Below are 22,546 nucleotides of genomic sequence, written 5' to 3' on the forward strand. Positions count from 1 at the left end.
CTGAGGCATTTCATGGCAGTCTATTAGGTGTAACAAAACAAAAGTCATACATGCATATCTTCTGGGTGTGTATGTGTGACCACTTGTGAAAATGAGAGTTTAGGATTAGGTTTGAACAGAGATGTTAACCATCGGTAACGCATGGATTGTGATATATATTTAGCCACAGAAACAGGAAGCCTGCCCCATGCCACTGGTAGGTAGAGTTGGGGAAGGTGGATTATTTCCTCATTCAGTGAGGGAAACATTTTCTTATCAGCTCAGACCGTTTCTTTAAAGAACATTTATAGAAGTAAAAACTGTAGGAAAAAAATGGCACCTTCTTGGAGAAAGTCATTAAGAGTGAACATTTCAAATTATTTCAGTTTTAAATATATACCATTTAAAATTCATTAATTCATTTTTTAGCATTAGATTTTAAAGCACATTCATTTCTTATTAAATTTTAATCGCAAAGTCACAAAGATCTGTACCATTTATATTATGTTAATATAGTTAAAGAATTGAGGGCTTTTCTTCTTGTCAACTTGGGACTTCTTTAACAGCCTGCTTTCCTGGTTTCTGAGAACCTAGCAAAGTGTAGCTTGAAACAGAAAGCAGCCTCGCAGTTTCAGACTTCTATAGTGAGGTGATGGTGTTAAAGACTTCAAACAGCAGCATGTTTTTCCTCATCAGTATACAGATGCTGATTTTACTATGAGATAAAGGTCTATGCGTCAGTTGGTCTTTGATGGCGATCGTCTGTAGATTGAATTTGATCTTGCCCCAGTTGTACCCTGGTGTCATGTCTGGACCTTGGAAGAAGTACTGGCATTTTTGCTCAGATTACAAGCTGAAATATAGGAAAATTGGCTTTTTTTTTTTCCCCCTGAGAAAATCCATCCCTAGCTAGCACAGGAATTGGAATGGATCTTGACCTCTCCATCCTGCGCGAAGTTGAACTACTCATGAGAACAGAGGTGGCAGAATGAGTCTCACATATGGCACAGGCAACACACCCACGATCATGTGAGGAAACCCGTTATAGAACTGCATCGGTTGCTTGCACCAACAGTAGCAGACCAACTCTCACAGAGGGTTTCCTCCCTTTATTCTGCTTCCCTGTCTCACTCTAACAGGTTTTGGAGGACCTAGCAAGGAAGTAGTCCTCTCACATTTGCTGAGCAGTGAATATTTCTGCTTTTCAGGTCTTGCAAAAGCACGCTCTGCATAGATGTTCATGTTGGTGTACGTATGTATGTCCAGAAGTCTATGTAACATTTTCCTTGTATGTGTATTACATGTGCTTAGCGGTCATAGAATCAGTCAAATGTATTGGGCTGTCCTTCCATAGCGATCTTTGTGCTGCAGTTTCCTCATCTGTTCAGAAAAAAAGGGAAATAATAGTGCTTTGACAGACTGATTCATTAGCAACTGTAAGAGCTCTGATACCCCTAGAGAAAGGCCCTCCAGAAGTGTGTTTATGCTGGGCAAAAAGGAAATCCTTTTTTATGGGTTTACTTGAACCTACAAGATTTTTGGGCAGAAACTCGGTGTCCTCAGTCACTCTAAGAAGTGGGTAACAACTTCCCAACCTGTTACAAAAAAAGAAAGGACTGTTTTGGATGTCAGAACTAAGCATTGAAATAACTTCCATCCTTGCCTTTTGGTAACTTGCTAGCACAGGAGCTCCAACAAATCCAAGAATTGAGAACATTCATCGGATGTATCCATCCTCTCTATTCATGACTGAAAATTTGCCCTTTCCCCTCATGTCCATCACAGTTCATTGTTTCAGGTCGGGCTGCGCCAGTCACTTGTTCCTCTGCCCATCAGCTGCCTGGCAAAACTGACGCACCATCTGAGCAGCAAACACCGATCTCAATACAGATTAACTCAAACAGTGCACTGTATAACAAAGCCTCTTCCCCCTCCCTCTCTCTCTCCCTGTTTTTCTCTCCCTTGTTTTTCAAATACAGTCTCTTGCCGAGTTCCAGCTGCCTCATTAGAGAGAGCAGCCTTTATTGTGTTTCACCTGTGCTTGAAGCACTAGCATTTTCTCCTTGTCGAGAGAATGGTTTGTGTACTCTAGGGAGTGATAGAGCTATAGGAAACCTGACAGTGGAGGGAGCTGGGTGATGGTAAAGGGCTGTGTCCAGCTTTTCTTCTTTTTCTTAGTGCCCAGAAGCAGGTCTGATAGCTGCGAGGTACGGTGTGATGGGTTGGTTTGGTTTCTAACATGGTGGGAGAAGGGCTCTTTGAAGAACCTCTCCCAGACCATTGTGCAGAGCCATCCCTCCAAGTGCTAAACATCACGGCAGCCCTGCCTAGCTCTCTACTACACATCAGGTGTAGAAAGAATTTCCCAGATAGCTGCATACTCATTGTGTATATGGGATGTTCAGGTGGTTGCAGGAATCTGTGCTTTAGATGAGGTGATGGGACTTGTGCATTATTGCAAGATTCATAGGTAGAAATACTGTGAAAGTTTGGAGTATTAGCAGACCTGAATGCAGTACACACCATCAGTCTGTCCTTGCCTTCTTGGACAGCTCCTTGCTCAGCCCAAAGCCCAGTGCTGTGCTTGTGTTTGGCAGTGGTTATTGTCCTAACGTGTATTTCTAGCATTGACCTGTTGCACACAAGAAATAGAGGTCCAGCATTTCCTTCAGTTTACAGAAAAGTGTTATCTAAGCCATTCATCTCTCTTTGCATTGTTTCAGGGCCTGGAAGTGTGGCTTGCAGGCTTTACTCTCTGCTGGATTTGTGTTTTCTGTATTTAGTTTAGAGCCCACCAGAGGAAAGATCTGTCTTCTACGATGTGGGTGTACAGCTCCAAATACACTATGCCTGGGTTGCTGTTAGGACCTTTAGTTGTTTTTGTAATATGAATGCATGTTTATATACATTTTTTAAAAAGACAAGAATCTTTCACTTTTAAAATTCCAAAGAATAAACTAAGATCATTAAGGAAAAGGCTGTGTAAAGTTTAACCCAATTTACAGTCAATGTTAATAATAGATTTTTCCTTATCATTTACAGCAGTTCCAAAAGCAGAATGAACCAAACAGCAGATGTTGCAAATTCTGACTGTATTCACTAAGCCACTGCATATCTGCATTTTGTCAGATGTTGCAAAATTTGTATGATCTCGCCATGCAAAATAACATTCTAATGTTCTGAATGCCTGCATAGATGCAGATGAACTCCCCTGTGTAATTCCAACCGATGTTATGAATTTTGTCTAGCTAAAATGCTGTAGTCAGTGCTTTGAAACTGCTTTGAAAGCGCTCTCTTGCTTCAGAATATGAAAATGATGTTAAGGTTCAGGGATCTCGGAACGTTTTTATGCCATTATAATTTTCTCAAAGCAAAACAAAGAGGCCATCAATGATGTCTGTAGGAATAGAAATGCCCTGTAAATAGCGTGTGAGCCCTCTAGTGGGATTCATGGTGCTGTTCTAGTCCCCAGCCAGAGCAGCAGACCGTGCAAGTACCTTCTGCTTGTGTTGTACCTGTGAGCTGTAAACACAGACACGTTAGGCCTGCACAAGCCTCTGTGTTTTCCTCACACTACTTGAGTTTTGTAAACTGTAAGTCTTCCTCCATCCTTTTTACAGCCATCTCTTCTTTCTGCAGGCTTGTGGAGCCTGTCACTTTTCCAACGCGAGCCTCCTCTTCAGGCATTCCCTACTCTGAGTGTGTAAATGTGAGGCAGGGTTAAAGCTGAGGTTCGAGGAACTTTGCTTCTGCCCTGAGTGCTCTGTTCCTTGCCTGTAAGAGGAATCAGAAGCAGAATCACGATGTGTCTGTTCCTACTTCCTTCACTGAACAAAAAAGAAATCTAATTTCACATTTAAAGTTGAGATGACCAAATGAGGACTTACATATAAAAGTGGCATGCTTAATAAAGGGGAAAAAAAAGGTGTGAAGAGGGGAGGAATGGAAGCATAGGAATAAAAGGATAGGGAGAAGGAGGAAATGTCCCGTTGATCACAGCTGAGTCAGGTTCAGAAATCATTGAAATCCCTTATTTTGCTCCCTCAAATGAAAGCCAAAGGTGATTCCTAGACAGAGGCTCTGGGACAGTAATTGCTTTATTTCCAAGTATCTGGAACACAAACTGAGGCAGTACAGAGGAGTTATTAGTCAATGCCAGGCTGGCTGCTTGTCCATTTTGGCCAGTCTAGCACACACTTTCCCAAAACACCAAGCTCTTGGCATCCCCAGAGATTGCTACTGGAGCTGCTGGAATGAAGAGTCTTTGGGCTGACAGTGGGAATGAGCACTGCTTCATATTCCTTGGACTCTGTCACTGCCGCAGTGAATACATTTAAGAGATTTTGTGAAAGCAGCCTATATCCCTTTACATTAGTAAATCACAACATTTTCTGCCCCAAACCTGAGCAACTACAGTGTTTGTATCCACTTGAAAGCCTGGAGCAGGGATAATCTGTGAATAGTCAAGGATTAATCAGGCATCTGAAATCTCACAAACCATTTCAAATAATGAGGAAATTTTTATATAAATCTAAGTCTGCTTGTGAGTAATGCATGAAGTAAGAAAGGAGTGTATTCCAATGAATACACTATTCATGCCTCACGGCTGCCTGTTCTCATTTGATACTGTAGTTATTCCCATACTGAATTCTTCTTTGTACTGCCCACAGTTACACGTACCCTCTGCTGGGATACCGCTGACTGCCTCCTCTTAGGGCAGGCTGAGCTGTGCAGTGAGGCACCGCCAGGAGATGCAGACATAGTCAGGCTGGTAGCACTGTCTCATTTCCCAGTTAAAGGCCTCATTTGGATTTGGTAGGAAATGCTGCGCTGCAAAGGACACGAAAGTAAGGATCTTCCTGCTTGCTGTTGTTAAAGACTTCACAGTGTTTTTCTTAAGAGAAGGGCAGTTTGATCTCCTGCCTAATTAGGTTTTGGTAATGCTATGCCCAGCTGAGTTTGTCTTTCTCCTGTCTGGGGTTAGTTGTGGATCCAGCCATCCTGAAAGCTTGTTCAAATGGAAGGGAGGCATCTGTGCATCCACACGGACACAGCCCTGGAGGTGCACGGGTGCATTTCACATTTCCCACGGGATGAGTGGAGTGGTCTCTTCCTGCAGTGTGCTGCTGGGGTAAGCCAGTACTTGGTAAGGACCCCTCAGTCCCTATAACTTCTTTCGAGATCTCAGCCCTGGATACGTGGTTGTCTGGTTTTGGCTGCTGAGACATACAGAGCAAGCAAAGGATCCGCAGGGCCCTAGCTGCCAAGCCAAGAGAGATGACTGCGTCTGCAGAGTGAAAAATGATCACAGAAGTGCTGGGGAGATATCTTACAGTGCTGGTGTTATTTTTGCTCCTTTGCTGTCGGTCATGTGAATGCGTGCAGTACTCAGCAGGGAGAGCAAAGACAGCCAAGGACCCTGCGGTCTGTGCATGTATGTCACTTGGTGCCACCAGAAAACATGCACTCCTACACAGATAAGCTGAATGCAAGATGTACTTATTTGAGGGACTGGATATATCCTATTGCTTTGTACGGATACGGTATCCATAACTATTTTAGCATAAATATTGCATATGTAAACCGAAGGGGCTATTTCTGGGGAAGTTTAACTCGGGGCAGTGGGGGGAGCGTGAGCCCCTGGAAGGACAGCGGGCAGCAGGGAGCTGCGCCAGCACTGCTAGCACATGGCAGCGATGCTCTCGCTGTTTCGCCGAGTCTTCTCAGGACAGCCTGTACCTCAGGAAAGAATAAGAGTCTTTGTGCTGCTTCAGGGCTTTTTCTCTGCCAGTACAGGCAGCATTTAACACCTGACACAGGGAATTTCAACAGAACGTTCGAAACGACCGCATTCCCCGTGAAAACCCCGGTGTCCCTGCAGTTGCTCAGACTCTCCTCTGACTGCCACGGGGACATTAAACCTTCAGCAGTTTGCCTCTCTGAAGGCGGATTTTGGTTCCCTGCCTGGAAAAACAGTAGGCGAAATAGTAAAGCCTTAAATTCGAACATGTGTAAGTTATACATCTTATTTCCATTTTGAAGCAACATTCCCTCAGCAAGACATGAGGAAAAAATTACCATCTGCCTTAGAATATCTCGGTGGAGCATTTATCTCCCAGCCATGATAACTGAATTTCAGTAATTTTTCCCCCCAGCCCCCCCGTCATTCAGATTAAGAAACAAATTTGTTTAGTGTCCAAACTTGGAAGTCTTGCCAGCTGAACTCAGAGGGTGGGATTTGGTGCACTGTCATAGTTCTTACCCTTCAGCAAATGGTTTCCTCCCAAGCCTCTTTTCTCCTGGCAGGGAGGAAGGACGGCTGTGCAATGAAAGCAGTGGGCCGAGCTGCATTGGATGTAGGCTGTGCGCTTGCTTTGCGTAGAGCTTGCACACTAAGGCACTCTTGTAAAGATGAGGGCAATAATCCTGTGCTTCCCTGGTACATTCTTCTGGGCTGGGATGTTCTGTGTGCATGTGGCTGGCTGCAGACTGGTATTTTAAGTGACCTCTAGAGCTAAAAGCGTGAGTTACTACTGCAGCTGGAGAAAAACTAAGTCTGCGCTCCCTATCTGTGGTTTGTAGGTCATAATTCTCCCAAAGCAGGACAGAGAAAGCCTACTGCTCGCCAAGGGTCTGCGTGTAGTCCAGGCCTTAGTGCGGTGAAAGAAGTCCAGGCCTTAGAGCTGCTAAATGTTCCCTCCTCGACGCTCCATCGCCTCAGAAGTAAAACCGAGGCCAGAGCCTTTTTCACACACGGTTTCTGTGGTCTGAGGCCCTTGACTCATGCCTAAGGCACCTAAGATTTCTAGATTTCCTATCCAAGTAGGAGACAAGCCTGGGACTGTTTAGCTGCTGAGAGCAGACAAGATCAGTTACGTCCAGCTGCGCATAAACATGACTCTTTGGATGCCATATTGTTGTATTCTCCTGAGACTACCCTGTCATTTTGGTATGGGTATTTTGTGTCCTTTCTTAACAAAATGGAGGGGGACGTTTCTGTATTTTGGATTTACACTGCAGAAAAGCCTTAGGTCACGAGGTGAAGCCTGCAGCCTTTTTGTCGATTCATGGGCTCACCTCTAGCAGAACCACGGTGTGCAGAGCTGTTTGTAACACAGTACCGGAGGGAAGAGTCCAACAAGGGCTCCTAGGGACATAAGGCTGTGGCTGGAGGACTGCTAAGATGCTGCTAAGGATACAGGGAGAGTGTGGTGAATGGCTAGAACTAGGACCTGTGTTGTAGTCACTTACACGTACTCGTTTTTATCCAGTTTGTGCACTTTGGTATTTCAGAGGTTTCACACGCGATCTTACAGCTGCCACTGACTTTGTCTGAAAGTCATTCCTTCTAGCACTCATTTTCTTATCAAAGATCCCTTCCGTGAGGCTTGTGATTCACAGAGCACCTTCTGACATTCATGTGGCCGGCCAGGAATGGCCTCTCCCACATCTACAGAAACACCCCCTCACTTTTCCCTTCCAGGATGCTTGCCATTTCTGTAATTCAAATCTCCTTCTCCTACAGCAGGGATGAAAGGTTCATAATAATGACAAGTCATCTGTTTCCTTTCACATTTCAGGGAGTCCCCTGTAGACTGTAGTGTGAACAAATGCAGCAAGCTCGTCGGAGCAGGCACAGAGTCCAACCCCATGAGTTACAGCACCTACATGGATGAGAAGAACGGGCCTCCTCCCAACATGACCACCAATGAGAGGAGAGTCATTGTCCCAGCAGGTACCACCACCATCAAACTCCTCGGGTGATGTTACTTCGGACTGTTTTAAATATCCATCTGAACAGATAAGGCGTGTTTATCTACTCCTTGAGGAGTTCTCTTGCTTACAAACCATGTAAAAAATAAGGAAAAAGTCAGAGTTTACATCTAGTGAGAATTTCCTGTGTCCCAGTGTGCGTTCTACCTTGAATCAGAATAGGAAGTGGGTTATTAGTGCTGTTTTTTCTTGTTTATTCATTTCTTTATTTATTTTTCCCCTGGGAATGAAGTGTTGTTTTGGTGTGTTGAACCAAATCCATGTCTTGCCACGTGCTAGAGCAGAACCTGCAGTGCTTCTAGGGGTATGCATGGTGCAATCAAGAAACACAGTTTACAAGCAGGGATAGGCACAAAGTGCACCAAAATTATAACTCCAATGGTGCTCTGCAGGATCCAGATGCACTGTCATGTCATGTTGATTCAAAATGAGCTATTATGTTTTCATTCTTTTGTTGGAAGTAGAAAACTAGAAAAACTGTATTTTCAGAAACTACATTAACCTTCCAAAAAATAGTACAGGAGAACATTCCCGTCCAGTTCTCTGTATTTGACATCCACATGTGCTGTCTGAAATTGGCAGCATGCATTAAGTGCATTTGGATAGTCAAGGATGAAAGCTGCTGTGGCAGGAAACCTGTGAAGTGTGAACCCGAAACAAGAGGGAGTCCTTCCCCCGTAAAGTTTATAAAAACCATAGATATAAACGAGTTAGTCGGGGAACTTCACAGCAAGGGAAATGTATACAGCAAGTCAAGCCATGGCCTGATTTACATACCAAAACTTCCACAGATTTCGTGGGTAAGGTCTGGCTTTTCACACGGCGTGTCAAGGGTTGTAGAATCATCGAATCATTGTGTCTGATTCAAGCAGTTCAACTGCTGGCAGAAAGAAATGTACTCGTGGAATTTAGCTCTGTTTTCTGACTGTGGCTTCACCACGAACAGATGACAATTCCCAAGCATTTGTTTGCCATTTAGGATGAAAAGAAAAAGCTTGAACTGAATGTAGTGAAAGGAAGCCAATAAAAGATTGACAGCAAGTCTCAAAGAACCGTTTAAGCCCTGGTTAGGATCTGCTTAGACAGGCTGGCTAATGTAACTCGTGTCAGGATCAGATGCTTTCAGCACCAGCATTGCCTAGAGGGGCTTCAGCTGATACCAGCTAGGGTATGATGAGGGGTGATAAAGCTGTTCAAGATGGAACGTTTAGGCTTGCTCTCTGCTGTGCTATTCATGCCTATTGAAAAAAGACCCAATGTGACCCAAAGTTTCGTGTTGTTGAAACATGGGAGACAACTGTTAGTGGCCTTGATGGAAGGGGAAAAAAATCTCGTCACTGAAGGAACGTGTAAAAGGACTTTTTTTCCCCTTGTGAGCCTCCACAAATCAAAATCTTGAGGTACTTGTGAAATAGCAGTGATTTACCAGACTTTGGAAGACAATAATGAGCATCGTCCCTCACCAGCCCAAGCACACATAGCTCACAGTCTGGGACCAAGGCATTATTTTACCACTGAAGTGTGGCAGAGGCTTCTTGCCTCTCTGTGAAGCTTAAGTTACCACCTGTGTGATGCCTACATATTTCTGACCCATTTTTCTCTGCTACCCAGGGACCTGAGGCATTTTGGCTTTACTGTAGAGGAAGGTACCGGCTTTGACAGCCAGATCAAACTTCTCCAAAATTTGGGCTTGATTTCACAATCCTCCCCAGCTGCAATGGAACATGAATTTGCAGCTTACGCTTTCAAATGGCATACATGGGGAGAACTAGCACAGGAAACATCTGAAAATGTAGATATGCTCTGAAAGTGACTCTGTGAAAATGGTATCATGGCACAAACTCGTGGTAGGACTTTCTGATCTACTGCTCTTTTCAAAATTCAAAGGATGATTTCTTTTTTTAACTACTGATGCAGCAAACCATCACCATGGGGTCCGAAACTCCAGCAGGGTTCAATCTCTCTCTTACGTCATCACCAGTAATAAAGATTCCACAGCTGGAGCTTTGCTGACAGTTGATAATGATGCATGAGACAGTATAAAATCCACTTTGCCATCCAATAGCTGTGTTGGTTTTACGGGGCTAGTGGAGGTAGAACTGTGTTCTTGTCAGCAGGGTGAACAAATGTGACTCAGAGATGCATGGAAAGCTGTTCTGTTTAAGCAATAATTTTTTTTTCAGAGTCTCTTTGATGACCATAAATACCACTATCCTCAGACTTTAAAATGCCATCTGTTGAGACTTTGTAATGCACTTGTGAAGGGTGGTGTGACTTAAATGGCACTGATGTAATTAGATAGTATTGCAGAACTGAAGCTGTGGCAAGCATGCACTTTCAAAGGGATGAGCTTGCTTTTGGAACCTTTCTTTCCAGAGGGAGAAAGATCACAGTCAAATTCCACTAAGATTGTTCCCAAGCAGTATGTATAGGATTGAGGCAGGTGTAAAACTGTCAGGTGAACTTACCCTGCCATGGAGCCGGTGCGGTCGATCTATGGGGCTTGTGCCCCTCTTAGAGCACCACACTTGCTCATCCTGGCAAAATGCACTGACATCAATAAATGAAATCCATTTGGTTGTGGAAACAATGGTTAATGCTTTGATTGGTTAACACTAAGTGCTAGAGGCTTGAGGGTCCCATATAACATTACCCTCCTTTGTGCTTTTCTGCCAGATCCCACCCTATGGACCCAGGAGCACGTGCGCCAGTGGCTGGAATGGGCCATAAAAGAATATGGATTAATTGAGATTGACACCACCTTCTTCCAGAATATGGATGGCAAAGAGCTCTGCAAAATGAACAAGGATGACTTCCTCCGAACCACCTCCCTCTACAACACAGAAGTTCTGTTGTCTCACCTCAGTTACCTCAGGGAAAGTAAGTATTGCCCTGACTCATCCCAGCCCCAGTTTATCGGACGTGCTGATAAAGCTACATATGAGTATTGAAGTTCCAGTGCTCCTCTTGCAGACAAATAGCAGCAAGGATAAGAGAAAAAGAATAGAGAAAGTCAAGCAGCAAAAGCAAACAAGAAGAGAGGAATAAAAATTGGGTTGGAAAGTTAATTGTAACTTAAATAGAGTTAGCAGAGCTACGAGATACCAGGGAGGTGAAGAACTGAGCAGAACTCTCAAGAAGATTAGATAATCTTGCAGATAATAAAAACATCTGTGGCCATATGATAAAAGTACATAAATTAGCTGTGGAGATGAAACCAAACGTGAACTGATGTGTCACTGGCAAATTATTCTGTAACTTGCATGGTTTTGGAAAGTCTCCTCTTCATCAATGGAGTGGAAACATTTCCTTTCTTCACAGAGGTGTGCTGAAGATAGTTGTGTTATGATGAGACCAGAGAACAGGAGCTAAATCTCACATGCTCCATATTTTATCAAGCGGCAGTTTTTGTAGGATATAGGTATTTGAGGACTAAAAAATTAGAGGAAAGCGTCATAAACCATGGAGGGAGGGCAGGTAGAGAAAATAAAAACTGTGTTTTCTCCACTGGGAAATCAAACTGCGATGTGAAGGCAGCTGAAGGTCTCTCCATCTGGCCATTTCAATAAAGCAGCAAGACAGCATTTATTTAGGGTGTTTTCTTCAAGCTATTCATCACTGGTCTCTCCCTGCTTCTGCTAAAATCAGTGGGAGTTTTACAGATTACAGTGGGACGAGAGTCAGATCACAGACGGGTGCCTCTGTAAGCCCCACCTTTATTTTGTTTGAGAAGCTGAGCCAACAAAATGATTCACAACAAATAAGCAAATGGTTGGATCTGAACAGTTTTTGTCCCTTGTGACTTCACAATAAAAAAATTTCCCATCCAAATTTCATCCTGTTTCATCAGCAGAGAGCTTCTGGTTCACGGAACACTTCAAGATTACTGCGGACGCAAATAGCGTTCTAACTAAGGTTTGCATTCAGAATGACAAGTTTTCATGGGAAATCTTCAGGCTGCTTTGTGAAGCCAGGTTTGCTTTGAACAAACCTGATGACTTGGGCTGGGTGAAGCAGACACTTTGTCACCAGAAATGTTTTTGAATTCCCACACGGTAAACACTCAAGTGAGACACTTACTTTTGATTTGTCTGATTGATAAGACTTGAGAATTCACAGAAAGAGACGAAGGAAGATTTGTGTGGTTTTCGAATTGAAGAAAGATGTGGAATTTGAAAAGCCTGACAAAATAATTGGAGTATTTTGTTGCTTTAGCTCCAGACAGCATCCTCAATGATAGTCTCAAGTGTTAGATATCCCATCAGCTGGGATGTTGGTGGCATCAGTATTAGAGGAATTGCATCCTTGTTCTCATGGCATAAGTCTGAAGACCTGGATTGAATTGTTGCTTTTACCACTTGCCGCCTTCCTCTGTTTCAGAGCAAATTCCTGATTGAACCTAACTTTAGATACCTGAAGTACCTAAACTAGAAGTCTGGTCACACTGGTCTCCGAAGCAGCAGTGCACGCTGAAATCCAGGCTGGCAGACCCCTAATTCACACACCACATTTAAATCCTGAAGCTGAACCTTTGCCTCAGTTTCTCTGCACTTCCATTCTACTTTCCCTAAAACAGAGCTAGTAGTACTTCCTTCTGTCTTCCTGATGTCCTTGAAGTCTATTGATATGGCAAATCTGCAGAATGGGGACTGTGCCTCTCATTTCACAAGACCCAGCACAATGGAGTCCTGCCATGGTTGGGACATGTAACTGCTGCTGTAATACATGCTGAATAATAATCATAAAATGTAATGTTCTGCTAGGGGAATGTCTATAATGATTTCCATGCTATTAAGCTAGTGTAAAACCTAAGGAACTTTGCTGGATTCAGACAAATTAGTTACTTCATTTTTACCGGGATGCATACGAGAGAAGAATTCAATCCCAGTCCATCCCCAGCTTTTATGATTATAGATTTCTTGCTGTTCAGCCCCTTGGGCTGTTGTAGGACGTCACACAAAAGCTGTCCTTATTAAAGCAAGCTCCTGTCTGCGTGGAGGTCGGGCAGTTCTCTGAAGAGCATTCCTTTCCATGCAGCTGTTGCTAGTGCTGCCTAATGACAGTCTGGTTTCTGGATTGCTGGTTAACTCCCTCACGGAGTAACGCCTCCGAAAGGAGCTTATTGTTTTTCCAGACTGATTTCCAGCGGATGTTTAGTGCCGAGCCTCTGAGCTCAGTGCCATGGGGAGATGGTCTTTTTTTTTCTTGTATTTTCTCCTCCTGTAAGGCTGTTTGTTTCAGAGATATCCAGCTTACTATCTGCGTAGGGTGGAGAGGGTGTGATGGCAACAAAATGCAGAATAACTTTGGGGAATTGAGGGTCTGTAGGCTACACTACGTCTGCAGAGTCTCTTCTTGAAAGACGTTTGTCCTGTCAGGATCTTAAGCTGAATTTGCGATGACCAAATCCTCAGATTTACTGTTTGTTTTCCAAAAACAAAGCTGATCTGAACTTTCTGAGCCGGTTCACTTGTCAGAGACCCCCCGAAAACGAGCTTCCTCACTTTCAGCATTTTACATTGTAGGTCAGGGTAAAAGCATGATGAAGTCAGTTATCTTGGACTGAAAAAATAAACCGGTAACATCTGGAAGACCTCAACAAAAGCTCCATCTTAGTTCTGGAGACAGAAGGTTCGGGTGAGCTATTTCGTATAGATGAGACCAAATTAAACTCATGTCACTGTACCTTCAGCCTTCAGACAAAATTTCGGTCTGGACCAGAGCTCTGCAGTTGTTTCCTGTTTCCATAACCTATTAAACCAGGCAGAAATTCAGGCATTTCTGATCCTTAGGAAATTTCAGACCCACAGAACCCAGTTCTGCAACCCTCTATCCTTTGCCGTTGTTCAAAATGGCCCCTATGATTTTTTCCAGGAAATACTGGTCTTGCCCCCAGAACAATCCTATTTCTTTAAGTGTTTCTTCAGGTTTCCTCTCTGGGACTGTGAAGCCATGCCTTGGCCTTTTCGTCTTGCTCTTGCCTCTGTACCTTCAGCCTGCAGACTGGCTGACTGCTGTGTCGGCATCCTTTTAAAACACAGTCTGCCTGGTGAAGCTTCTCCAGCCAGGCAGCGGGCAGTGGGAAGGGAGATCTGAATGTTTTCATGCTATGCATGAGATGAACATCAAAAGAAACTGGAACTGTCAGCTCCTGTCCTTTTCCTCTCTAGTTATGGGGGGTCAGTTGTGTGTGGTGTGTACAAACAAAAAGAGCATGAAGGGGAAAGATTGAGACTGTGGCTAGGAACAGAAGCAGAAAACTTCTTTGTGGTTTTGATCCATACATTAATGCCAAACAAAACTATACTGCTAAACGCAGCAGAACCCTGATTCTACCAGGAGATGGGGAGGGAAGCACACGTGGCCTTCAGAAGGTCAGGATAAAAAACCACTTCCCATTTAAGTAGACTTCAGGACTGTGAAACCAAGATATTCCTGATTCTCAGGAGATGAGCTGCCTTGTGAAAAGAAAGGTTTTATGGAGGAAGAATGCTCCTTCTCTGCTTCTCATTCCTTTTCCGTCTTTCTTTTTAATTAATACAGGAGAAATAAAAGAAAGGAGAGCCGTAAGCTAATGTGTCTGATACTAATTACAGGAGAATAGCGCTGCGCTTAAAGCGGTGTTTGCAGAAAGGGCAGATTTTATCTAAGCTGTCACTGACCCAGTGAGGGGTAGAGGGAGTAAGAGCAAAATGAAAACTCATCACAGCCAAAGTTTTGCCCAAAAATGAGTAAGGGAGGGAGCAGCCTGGCCTCTGTCTGTCTGTCTGCTTCTCTCTGTCTTGATCTCTGTCTCTGGCTTTTTCCCTTTCCCTCCTTCATTGAAACCCCTTAATAGGAAACACATTTCCTTTTCTGTGGTGTTCCCACCAGAAACCTCAGACTGTCGGGCAAAGGTGAGAACTTTTAGCAATTAAACTGGGGGAGGTGCCGTCCCTTTCCAGTGGCTTGGGCTGCATTTTTCAGTGTAAAGTAGCTGTAGGTTGGTCGTACAAGCTTGTTCAGTGCTATTCATCACCCCACCCCCACCTCAGTACAACCAGGCATTTGCAGCCTATTTAGTCATAGAAAGCTGTTTCTGAATTCCCCAGCACTTCCCTGTCTGGCTGGGGCAAGCCAGGCTGCGTGTTGCGTTTAAGATCTCTCTCAAATAACCTAAAAAGAGGAGAGGGGTGGGCAGGAGCTTCCCCACAGAAAGAACATCTGATGAAAACGTGACAAAGCTGTGGACAAAGCTGTTGCAATTCCTCCAGCAGTAGCCAAACAGCAGTCAGCCTCTAAATATTTATACCAGTCACTTTAGCTATCTGTAACCTTTGCATTCACGGTTCCCTAGGGATCCTTTGGAACTCTTTCCCTCGTAGTTTACTGTGTTATCCACCCTGGTCTTTTAAAGCATCCCCTGACTTGAAGCATTTGGTAGCATCCGTCCACCGCTCCTTATGAGTAGGCTTTGTTCTCCAGTTAGTACAGCCCTGTTCTCCAATGCCTTCTACCTCTGTGTACTTGCTCTCTTGTGCATGTATTTGGCTTTGTTTGCATTTGGGCAAGAAAAGGAATCCATAGGAACACGGGACTAATAAGGTCCAACACCTGCAATGGCTGTTACTTCTGGCAGGGAGCTGCCTAATCCTCCGCTCTCTGAGGAAAGTAAGACACACTGTGAATGCTGTTGAGGGGCAAGTGAGGTCAGTGTTATTTGGAATCATGTGGATTAGAGGAATTGGGGTCTGCATGGCTTAGTCACAAGATCCTAATCACGTAGTATTACCATACCTGCAAAAGAGGTATTCTCAGTCCTGCAAAAGAATCTGGGGCAGCGTATCATAGGCAGAAATCTATAGTTTGCTCTGCACTGCATAGGACCAAGATTATGAAGAGCCATACCCAGGACTTACAGAGGTTGTGTGTAAGAGAAGAGCAGGACACATCTCTGGGAGTGCTTCTCATCCACACCCAGCAGCCGCAGGATTGCTGCCCTGCTCCAGCACGGCTCCGTACCAAGCAGGGCCCTGGCTCTGCCTGAGAGTGTCACTGCCTGATGCAGTGGAAACTTTTTCGAAGAGCTGTAGGAAAAGTGAGCCTAGAAGATTATGCAGGGTAAACACATATAACTAGACAACCATGAAATGTCTATTACATGCTGGCTTTCAAGAACCCGCAGGGCCTCTTCCTCCACTTCCAGAGGAGTTTGCAGGAGAATCAAAATGTAATGTTTAGAAAGGAGTATTTCCACCACAGATAGTGCAAAACGTAAAACCTTCCGGTGAGTTCCTCTCTGTGCTCCTCTTGGATGTTTTTGTTTCGGGTTGGACTTTTTGGAAAGGCCACTTTGAACCAAGAAAGCTAGCCTCCAGAAATCATGGCAAATGCTGGAATGCCAATCAGATTGTGCAGCTGTCAGCCCAAAACCAAGCATGTGATGCTCTAAAAATGTCCAGATCCTGACAGTGCAATTCATCTCACTTCTACTCTATGTTCCTCAAACAGGAATTTTCTCTATCGCAGCTAGAGAAAGAGGAAAGCTTCTTCCTTGCTCTGTAATATAATCCGTGCCACAGTCATTTCTAGAGTCTCTGCTGTGCTACATGTAGTCCCTGTATAAATGTACTGTGCAACCTCCTCTTTTTATGTCAGTTTTCAGCAGAGGACCTCAAGGCGCTGGGTGAAGGAGGCAAATTGCTTTGCCTTGATTTCACAGTGAAGAAACAGGAGCACTTGTGACATGCAGCGACCGCATTCCGAAAGAACTTTGTATCTGTCGCACAAACCGTGTGTCTAATTGCCCGAGAAAATTGGTCTTTAAATCCCAGTAGCAGCGTTTTCCACCAGCCCGAAGGGTTCCCCCGCTGGCAGAGTACTTTCAAACTGCAATAACTCCTTTTCTTTTCCCTGTAGGTAGCTCACTGCTGGTCTACAATACTCCATCCCACACAGAAGCTTCCTCACGCCTTGCCACCAAAGAAGGTCAGTCCTTTGCGTATAAATACCCCGGCTTCCTGCGTTCGTGGAATGATTTTGATTGGATTAAAAGCAGCCCTTTTTTTAATAATGTACTTGGCACGAAAACGTTGTCATCTGTGCATACACTACCTGTTTAAACTGGAATAATTCACAGTTTGGAAGCCCCACCCATGCTGAAAATCTCATCTCTGCTTCTCTGGCTGACAATGTGGCAGAAAATTCCTATCTGTCATTTTCACACTCGGGTATTACTGAGCTGATGAGCTGATGGTATGTTTTCTGTTCTTTACGTGAAACTTTTAAATCCCAGCTAGGCAGCAAGGATGAATGCAGTGTTTCTCTCTGAGTAAGTTTGTAGTTGAAGGCACCAAATCTTCTCACAATGAATTCCATTACTGAATGAAGGCCACTCAGGAGTTCCAAAACCATTTGTGAAAACCTTGTAGATTAGAAGTTAATGACATACTTTGGGCCCTGTCCGGCTTTTGGGTAATTTATATCTCCTTCAGGCTGGGTTTTCTTTTGCAGTCACAGTCCTACTCCTTTTCCTTATTTTTAATGAAAACCTGGTTTCTCAGGGAGAATAACATTATGACAGTTGGTGTGATGAGCATGGCACACACCCCTTCTCTAGACAAGGTGGTAAGTCACAGTCAGGCAGCTGACTTGCTGAAGGCCAAGTAGGGCATCAGAGCCCAGAAATCTGGTTCTGTGCTCAGTAGCTGGCCGTGCAGGGCTCGTAGCCTTGAGTCTGCTTTTTCTTTCACTTAGCATTAAGTGCAGGAACATTGTCTTAGTTCACTAAACAGTGTTCAGTGCCTCCATTTGAAAAAACTTGAGTGGAAAGTGTGAAATTTCACATCTACCGTATGAGATAACCCACCTAGAAGCCGTGGGCTCTCATTCTGAGACAGTTTCCTCACTCAGTGTAAGAACATTTCTGTGCTTTTCAGGAGAACATGGTTTCATTGACAAACCACAAGTTTGTATTTCAGAGTAGAGGGAAAAGGCAGAAAGCCTTTTATGTAAGCAGCTGGAGAGAGAGACAAAAACCCCGTTTCACTGCAAGGCTACAGCAAACTGACATCACACGTTTAACAAGCTTCTGCACGGTGTGTCTGGCTGCTCCACCGACCAGCACTGCTCTCACAGCCAGCACTTCTCTCTCGTTGTACCACACTGCATTCCATTCCAACATCTGTCTTGGACCCTGGGCACAATATCAGTGCTGCTTTTTGCAGCAGCCTCTTTTGTCCAGCCCATAACCATCCAGTTGAGCTTTCTGTTCCCTGGCACGCTGTTCTGTCTTTATGAGACAGGCATTAGTTGATAAAATACGGTGCGTTATGAAGGCAAAGCCATTCAGGCCCTTCTGTGACTGACTGCTCTGACCCTAACAGTCATCCATTTAAAATTAATACAAGCTTGGCTAGCTCCTATTTGAATAAAGCAGACACACGTGCACGTGCTCCCCCACAGCTTCCCCGTAAACAGACATGCACATCCAAGACTGCTTTCTCTGTCTCAGGCCAGGTGGTTGATAAACACAAAGGGAAGAAAGCAGTGAGTTTTTTTAATTAAAGAGCAATGCTTCATGTAGAATTACCCTTCTCTGAATGCTTTATGCCCTTTATCTTTCCAAGTTGGGCCTGAAGTTGCTTGGGCAGAAAGAAATTAGAGAGGAAAAATGTTCCTCCCCCTCCCTCCATTTTTACTGCCCTCAAGTGTGTTTCTTTAGTGCAGCTGACAGAACTTTGCATTTGATTTCTGTCAGCCAGGCATTTGTTCTTTACATGCTACTTTCATCATATGTCAATAAAGGACTAAGGACACCCATGGGATGCTCAAATAAAAATCAGGATCTAGCACAGAAATGCTGGAATCCCATCTTTTACGCTTCCATTTCTTCCTGGAGTGCATACATTTCCTTTACATCCATTTAATGTTTGAATGCTGTTCTAGGACAACCCGACTCATTTCAGTTTAACCGATTCAATGTAACTGATTCATGCTCCAAATATTATCAGTGAGATAAGATGACAGGATAAGAGACGTGAACATGACAGGCTGCCAGATAAGGAACTGGGAGAGCGGAGTCAAGTGTCTTGTCCAATATCCCAGAGGAAACTTGTGATGGACGTAAAACTGGACATGGAATGCCTCAGCCTCTGTTTAGTCCATCGGACAAGAAGACTTTCTTTGCTTCCTTTTAAGGCTTTTTAATGGGTTGCCTTCAAGATGATGGTGAAAAGGAATTTCAAGTTCAAAATGACAATTTTTTTTTTCATAAGGCTTTGCTTTAGCTTCTCATAAGGTTAAAGTTTGTGTGTTTCTGTTTTTTTAATTTTACGTTAATGAATCTACTACCCCTGTGAATTTTTCTTCTCTCTACACCTGTGCTTGAAAACAGACAAACAAATTTTTCTAACCACTCTCCCCTGAGGATTCAAATGCAGAGCAGGAGGAGGTGATGGGATTGTAAAATGCAGGTCAGGGACAGGAAAAAATACTGTTTTCTTCACTCCTCTTGCAGTTTTTCTTGCGCATTGTCCAAGAGCACATAGTTAATGCAAATAACCTGCTTGTGCAAATTCCAGGAAGAAATGCATGCTCTTTGCATCTGCTTCTATGCTCTATGTGACATATTTCATCCACACACTGTGAAAACCAACCTGTGTGGCATAGAAGGTGCAGCTGCAGCACAGACAGATGCAGATGTTCCAGAGGCTGGGATAGAAGCTGCATGTGGCTCTGCTCTTCCCCAGCTTGCTATGGACATGGCAGAGCATCTCTGCATGCAAGCACAGCCCATGTCGTGCAGGAGCACAGGACACCACCTGAGCTGGGGCCCACCGGGCTGCACTGCTCTCACAGCTCTGGGTTTCATGCTGCAGCTCTGCAGACAGGACTGCTCTGACACGGAGCAGCTGCAGGCTGTGCTCCCTTTTTGCTTTCAGCCTTCTGCCCACTCACTTCTCTTCTCCAGTGCCTGTTCTGTATATGTGCCAGGAGAAGCTGTGGCACTGCTTTCTAAGGGTTAAACTGCTTTCATGGCAGAAACAGCTACTGTAAATTTAGGCAGCTTTTGTGCAAAGCATGTTCCTTTTGTTCTCAGATCATATAGGTAGAATCGTGGTTGTGTTCAAAGGGCTCTTGTTGCTGCCCGAGCTTCCTTGCTCCTCAGTCTCATAAACACTCAAAAGTATGGTATTTAGCGTCATTGGTACAAATTGTCTTCAGCTGCCTTTGAGAAATAAATTGCTCTAATGAAAATCACCAGTATTTTTTTGGCGAGAGAACAATTTTCTGGAAAACGAAACGAGGTTGCTCTCATTGCTGAATGGAAAGATTTGTGTCCCTCTCCAAGCGGTCCGCTAGAGAGATGGTCTGTTTCATTTTCCGTGACTGTTTGGAGTAATGACTGACCTACTGTAGGTACTGGAGACACAGGAGAAGCATCTGAGACTGCATTATCTGCCTCAGTCTGTGGAGATTTTAAATTGCTCACCTTCGGAATGGTGTCATTTAAGTAGGTTTCCATAGGGAAATGGAAAGTGTATTCACATACAACAACATTTAGAAGAGCAAAGAGCTGTGTCTTGTGTGGTTGTGAGCGTTCTGGCCTCAGTCCAGCACATTTTTAAAGCCTGTAACTTACTTTTAAGCGTGTTGGGGTCTGCATAACTCACATGGTTAATACACAAGCCAAAGTGCTGTGGAGGGCTTGAACCAGATGCCAATCTCTTAGCAGGAGAGTGCTGGCAGTTTCCAGAGAGGTAGAACCATTACGTGTCAAGGTTAAAATTGCACGTGTCTAATTGTACGTGTGTGTGCATCCGCTGCTGTGCATGTCGTGCTTAGCAAGATGTGCTGGTCTGCAGCACGGAGGTGTTTGAAGGAAGGCTGAAGAAGGGCTCCAGCAGCACATCACCTATGAGCAGTTATAGGAGCAATTCCATGTGGGTGTTTGCTTCCAGCTTACAGGATAGGGATGATCTCGTTCAAGGCTGGGTCTTTATCCCTGCATGCAGAGAGGTTGTGGATGCCCCATCCCTGGAGTCATTCAAGGCCAGGCTGGATGTGGCTCTGGGCATGGTCTAGTGGTTGGCGACCCTGCCCACAGCAGGAAGGTTGGAACTGGATGATCTTTGAGGTCCTTTTCAACCCAGGTCATTCTATGATTCTATGATTCTGGGCTTTGGATCAGCCTATGGCCATGCAGCCAGCTGGAATAACAGCAGATCAGGACTAGCCCAAAGCTGCATAAATCCAGCCTCGATACAAGCAATGTCTGCCTCTGCAGAAGGGAACGGGAAAAGCTGATGTAGTGCTTTGAATTTCAGAGACAGATTTGTACGTGAATACGTGAATGTAAGAGACAAATTTTAAGGAGTGACTCCGTGGCTGTTATGTGCTCATGTTTGCGTTGTGAAAGTGCTTGTGGGAACGCTAAATATTCCTGTTTGGATATAAGCTGTATTTGCGTGTATGTTTTGTTTAGCTGCTGGCAGATTTAAAAAGGTCATCAAGCCAGTGAGCTCTGAACACACAGTGTGAGTTTGGACCCGTGTTCATTGTGAGCTCCTAAGGAGGAGTCTCCCAGTGTCGGAGCATTTATGACGTCTCTCGTGCAAATTCCTTGGTACCTTGAAAGTGAGTCCAGGCTGCGGCTTCTCAGCAGCCTTCTCTTTCCCAGCCTTCTCTTTCCCAGCAGTTTCCTTTATATTCGTAGAACCTTTAAAACTTCGCCACTCCCATTTTCAAATCTGGTGGCAGTTTTGGGTAACAGGTTCAGAAGTTTTTGGGACTGGAGGGAGAGGAGCAAACAGCGCAGGCAGCCTGCTCGCACAAGCGTGGTTCCCACAGGAAAACAGCCTTAAATTCCTGCATGAAATTCTTCTCTTGAGCAGGCCATTTTTCAGGTCTGAAAGATTGTCACGTGAAAAATACTGACCAGTTTTAGTAAACTCTTCTTTTGAGTGTGTCAGCAAGGCCCCCTGCTCACAGCAGAGGTTATAAACCCTCTGCCGTTATTCATGTCAGAGAGAGCAGTTGCAGCTTCGTGCCCTCCCGGCTGAGCTGTGCATGCATTTGTCAGTGATGTCTGTGTGTCCGGTGGTGAAATACCCCTCACCCATTTTTAGCTCGTGGCAGAAAGAGGGGAGGCTTCTTTTGGTGCTTCTTTTATTGCGACTGTGTAGCCGAAGCGGGGATTTATGATTTCGGGAGAGACAGTAGCTAGCGCTCTTGGATTTTTCTTTTTTCTTTCTTTTTTTTTAATTGTTTTCCTTTGAAATTCCAGAGTTAGTGTTTTGTCTGCTTTCTCCCTGACCCTCTTCGGAGGCAGGCGTGTGTTTTTTCACCAGAAAAACTGGAAACAAAGAATCGTTGTCTTTAAGCTGTAGCAGGCAGGAAACCCAACTCACAAGGGATCACACTGAGCCAGCGCTGTCCCAGAGTAGACTCCAGTTCTCTGAATTCAACCTGACAGCTTGTCTGGAGCACTTTCTAAGTAACCATTATCCTTCCTTTTCTCCCAGCAAAAGAGCTATTATTTTTTTGCCTAGGGTGCACTGCAAGCACTGTTTTTGCACATGTGTGTGGGGGTTACATGTTTGCTGGGGTGCAGTCCCTCCCACAGAAAGCTCTTGGAAGCACTTTGGCTGTTTCCTAAGGCAAGAGTAAATGTATTTCCTGATACTGAGTTAAACGCTGTAAATGGACGAATGCTGAAGAAACGCTTGCTGCAAAGCTTGTGCATGTCTGCCTCTTCCCTTCCCTTCCCTTCCCTTCCCTTCCCTTCCCTTCCCTTCCCTTCCCTTCCCTTCCC

The 22,546-nt window shown here is 44.4% G+C and overlaps 1 protein-coding gene across 5 annotated transcripts in view; it reads left to right on the forward strand.

The window, feature by feature from the left end:
• The window catches only part of FLI1 (Fli-1 proto-oncogene, ETS transcription factor), an 85,373-nt gene that overhangs the window by 49,686 nt on the left and 13,141 nt on the right, over positions 1 to 22,546 (forward strand). For all 5 annotated transcript variants that reach the window (XM_021375925.1, XM_021375928.1, XM_021375929.1 and 2 more), the window contains 3 exons: positions 7,560 to 7,714; positions 10,429 to 10,632; positions 16,651 to 16,719. In XM_021375925.1, the coding sequence (XP_021231600.1) occupies positions 7,560 to 7,714; positions 10,429 to 10,632; positions 16,651 to 16,719 (428 nt within the window). The remainder of the gene's footprint in view (positions 1 to 7,559; positions 7,715 to 10,428; positions 10,633 to 16,650; positions 16,720 to 22,546) is intronic.

This window comes from Numida meleagris, chromosome 23, assembly GCF_002078875.1.
Source record: "Numida meleagris isolate 19003 breed g44 Domestic line chromosome 23, NumMel1.0, whole genome shotgun sequence".
Lineage (NCBI taxonomy): Eukaryota > Metazoa > Chordata > Aves > Galliformes > Numididae > Numida > Numida meleagris.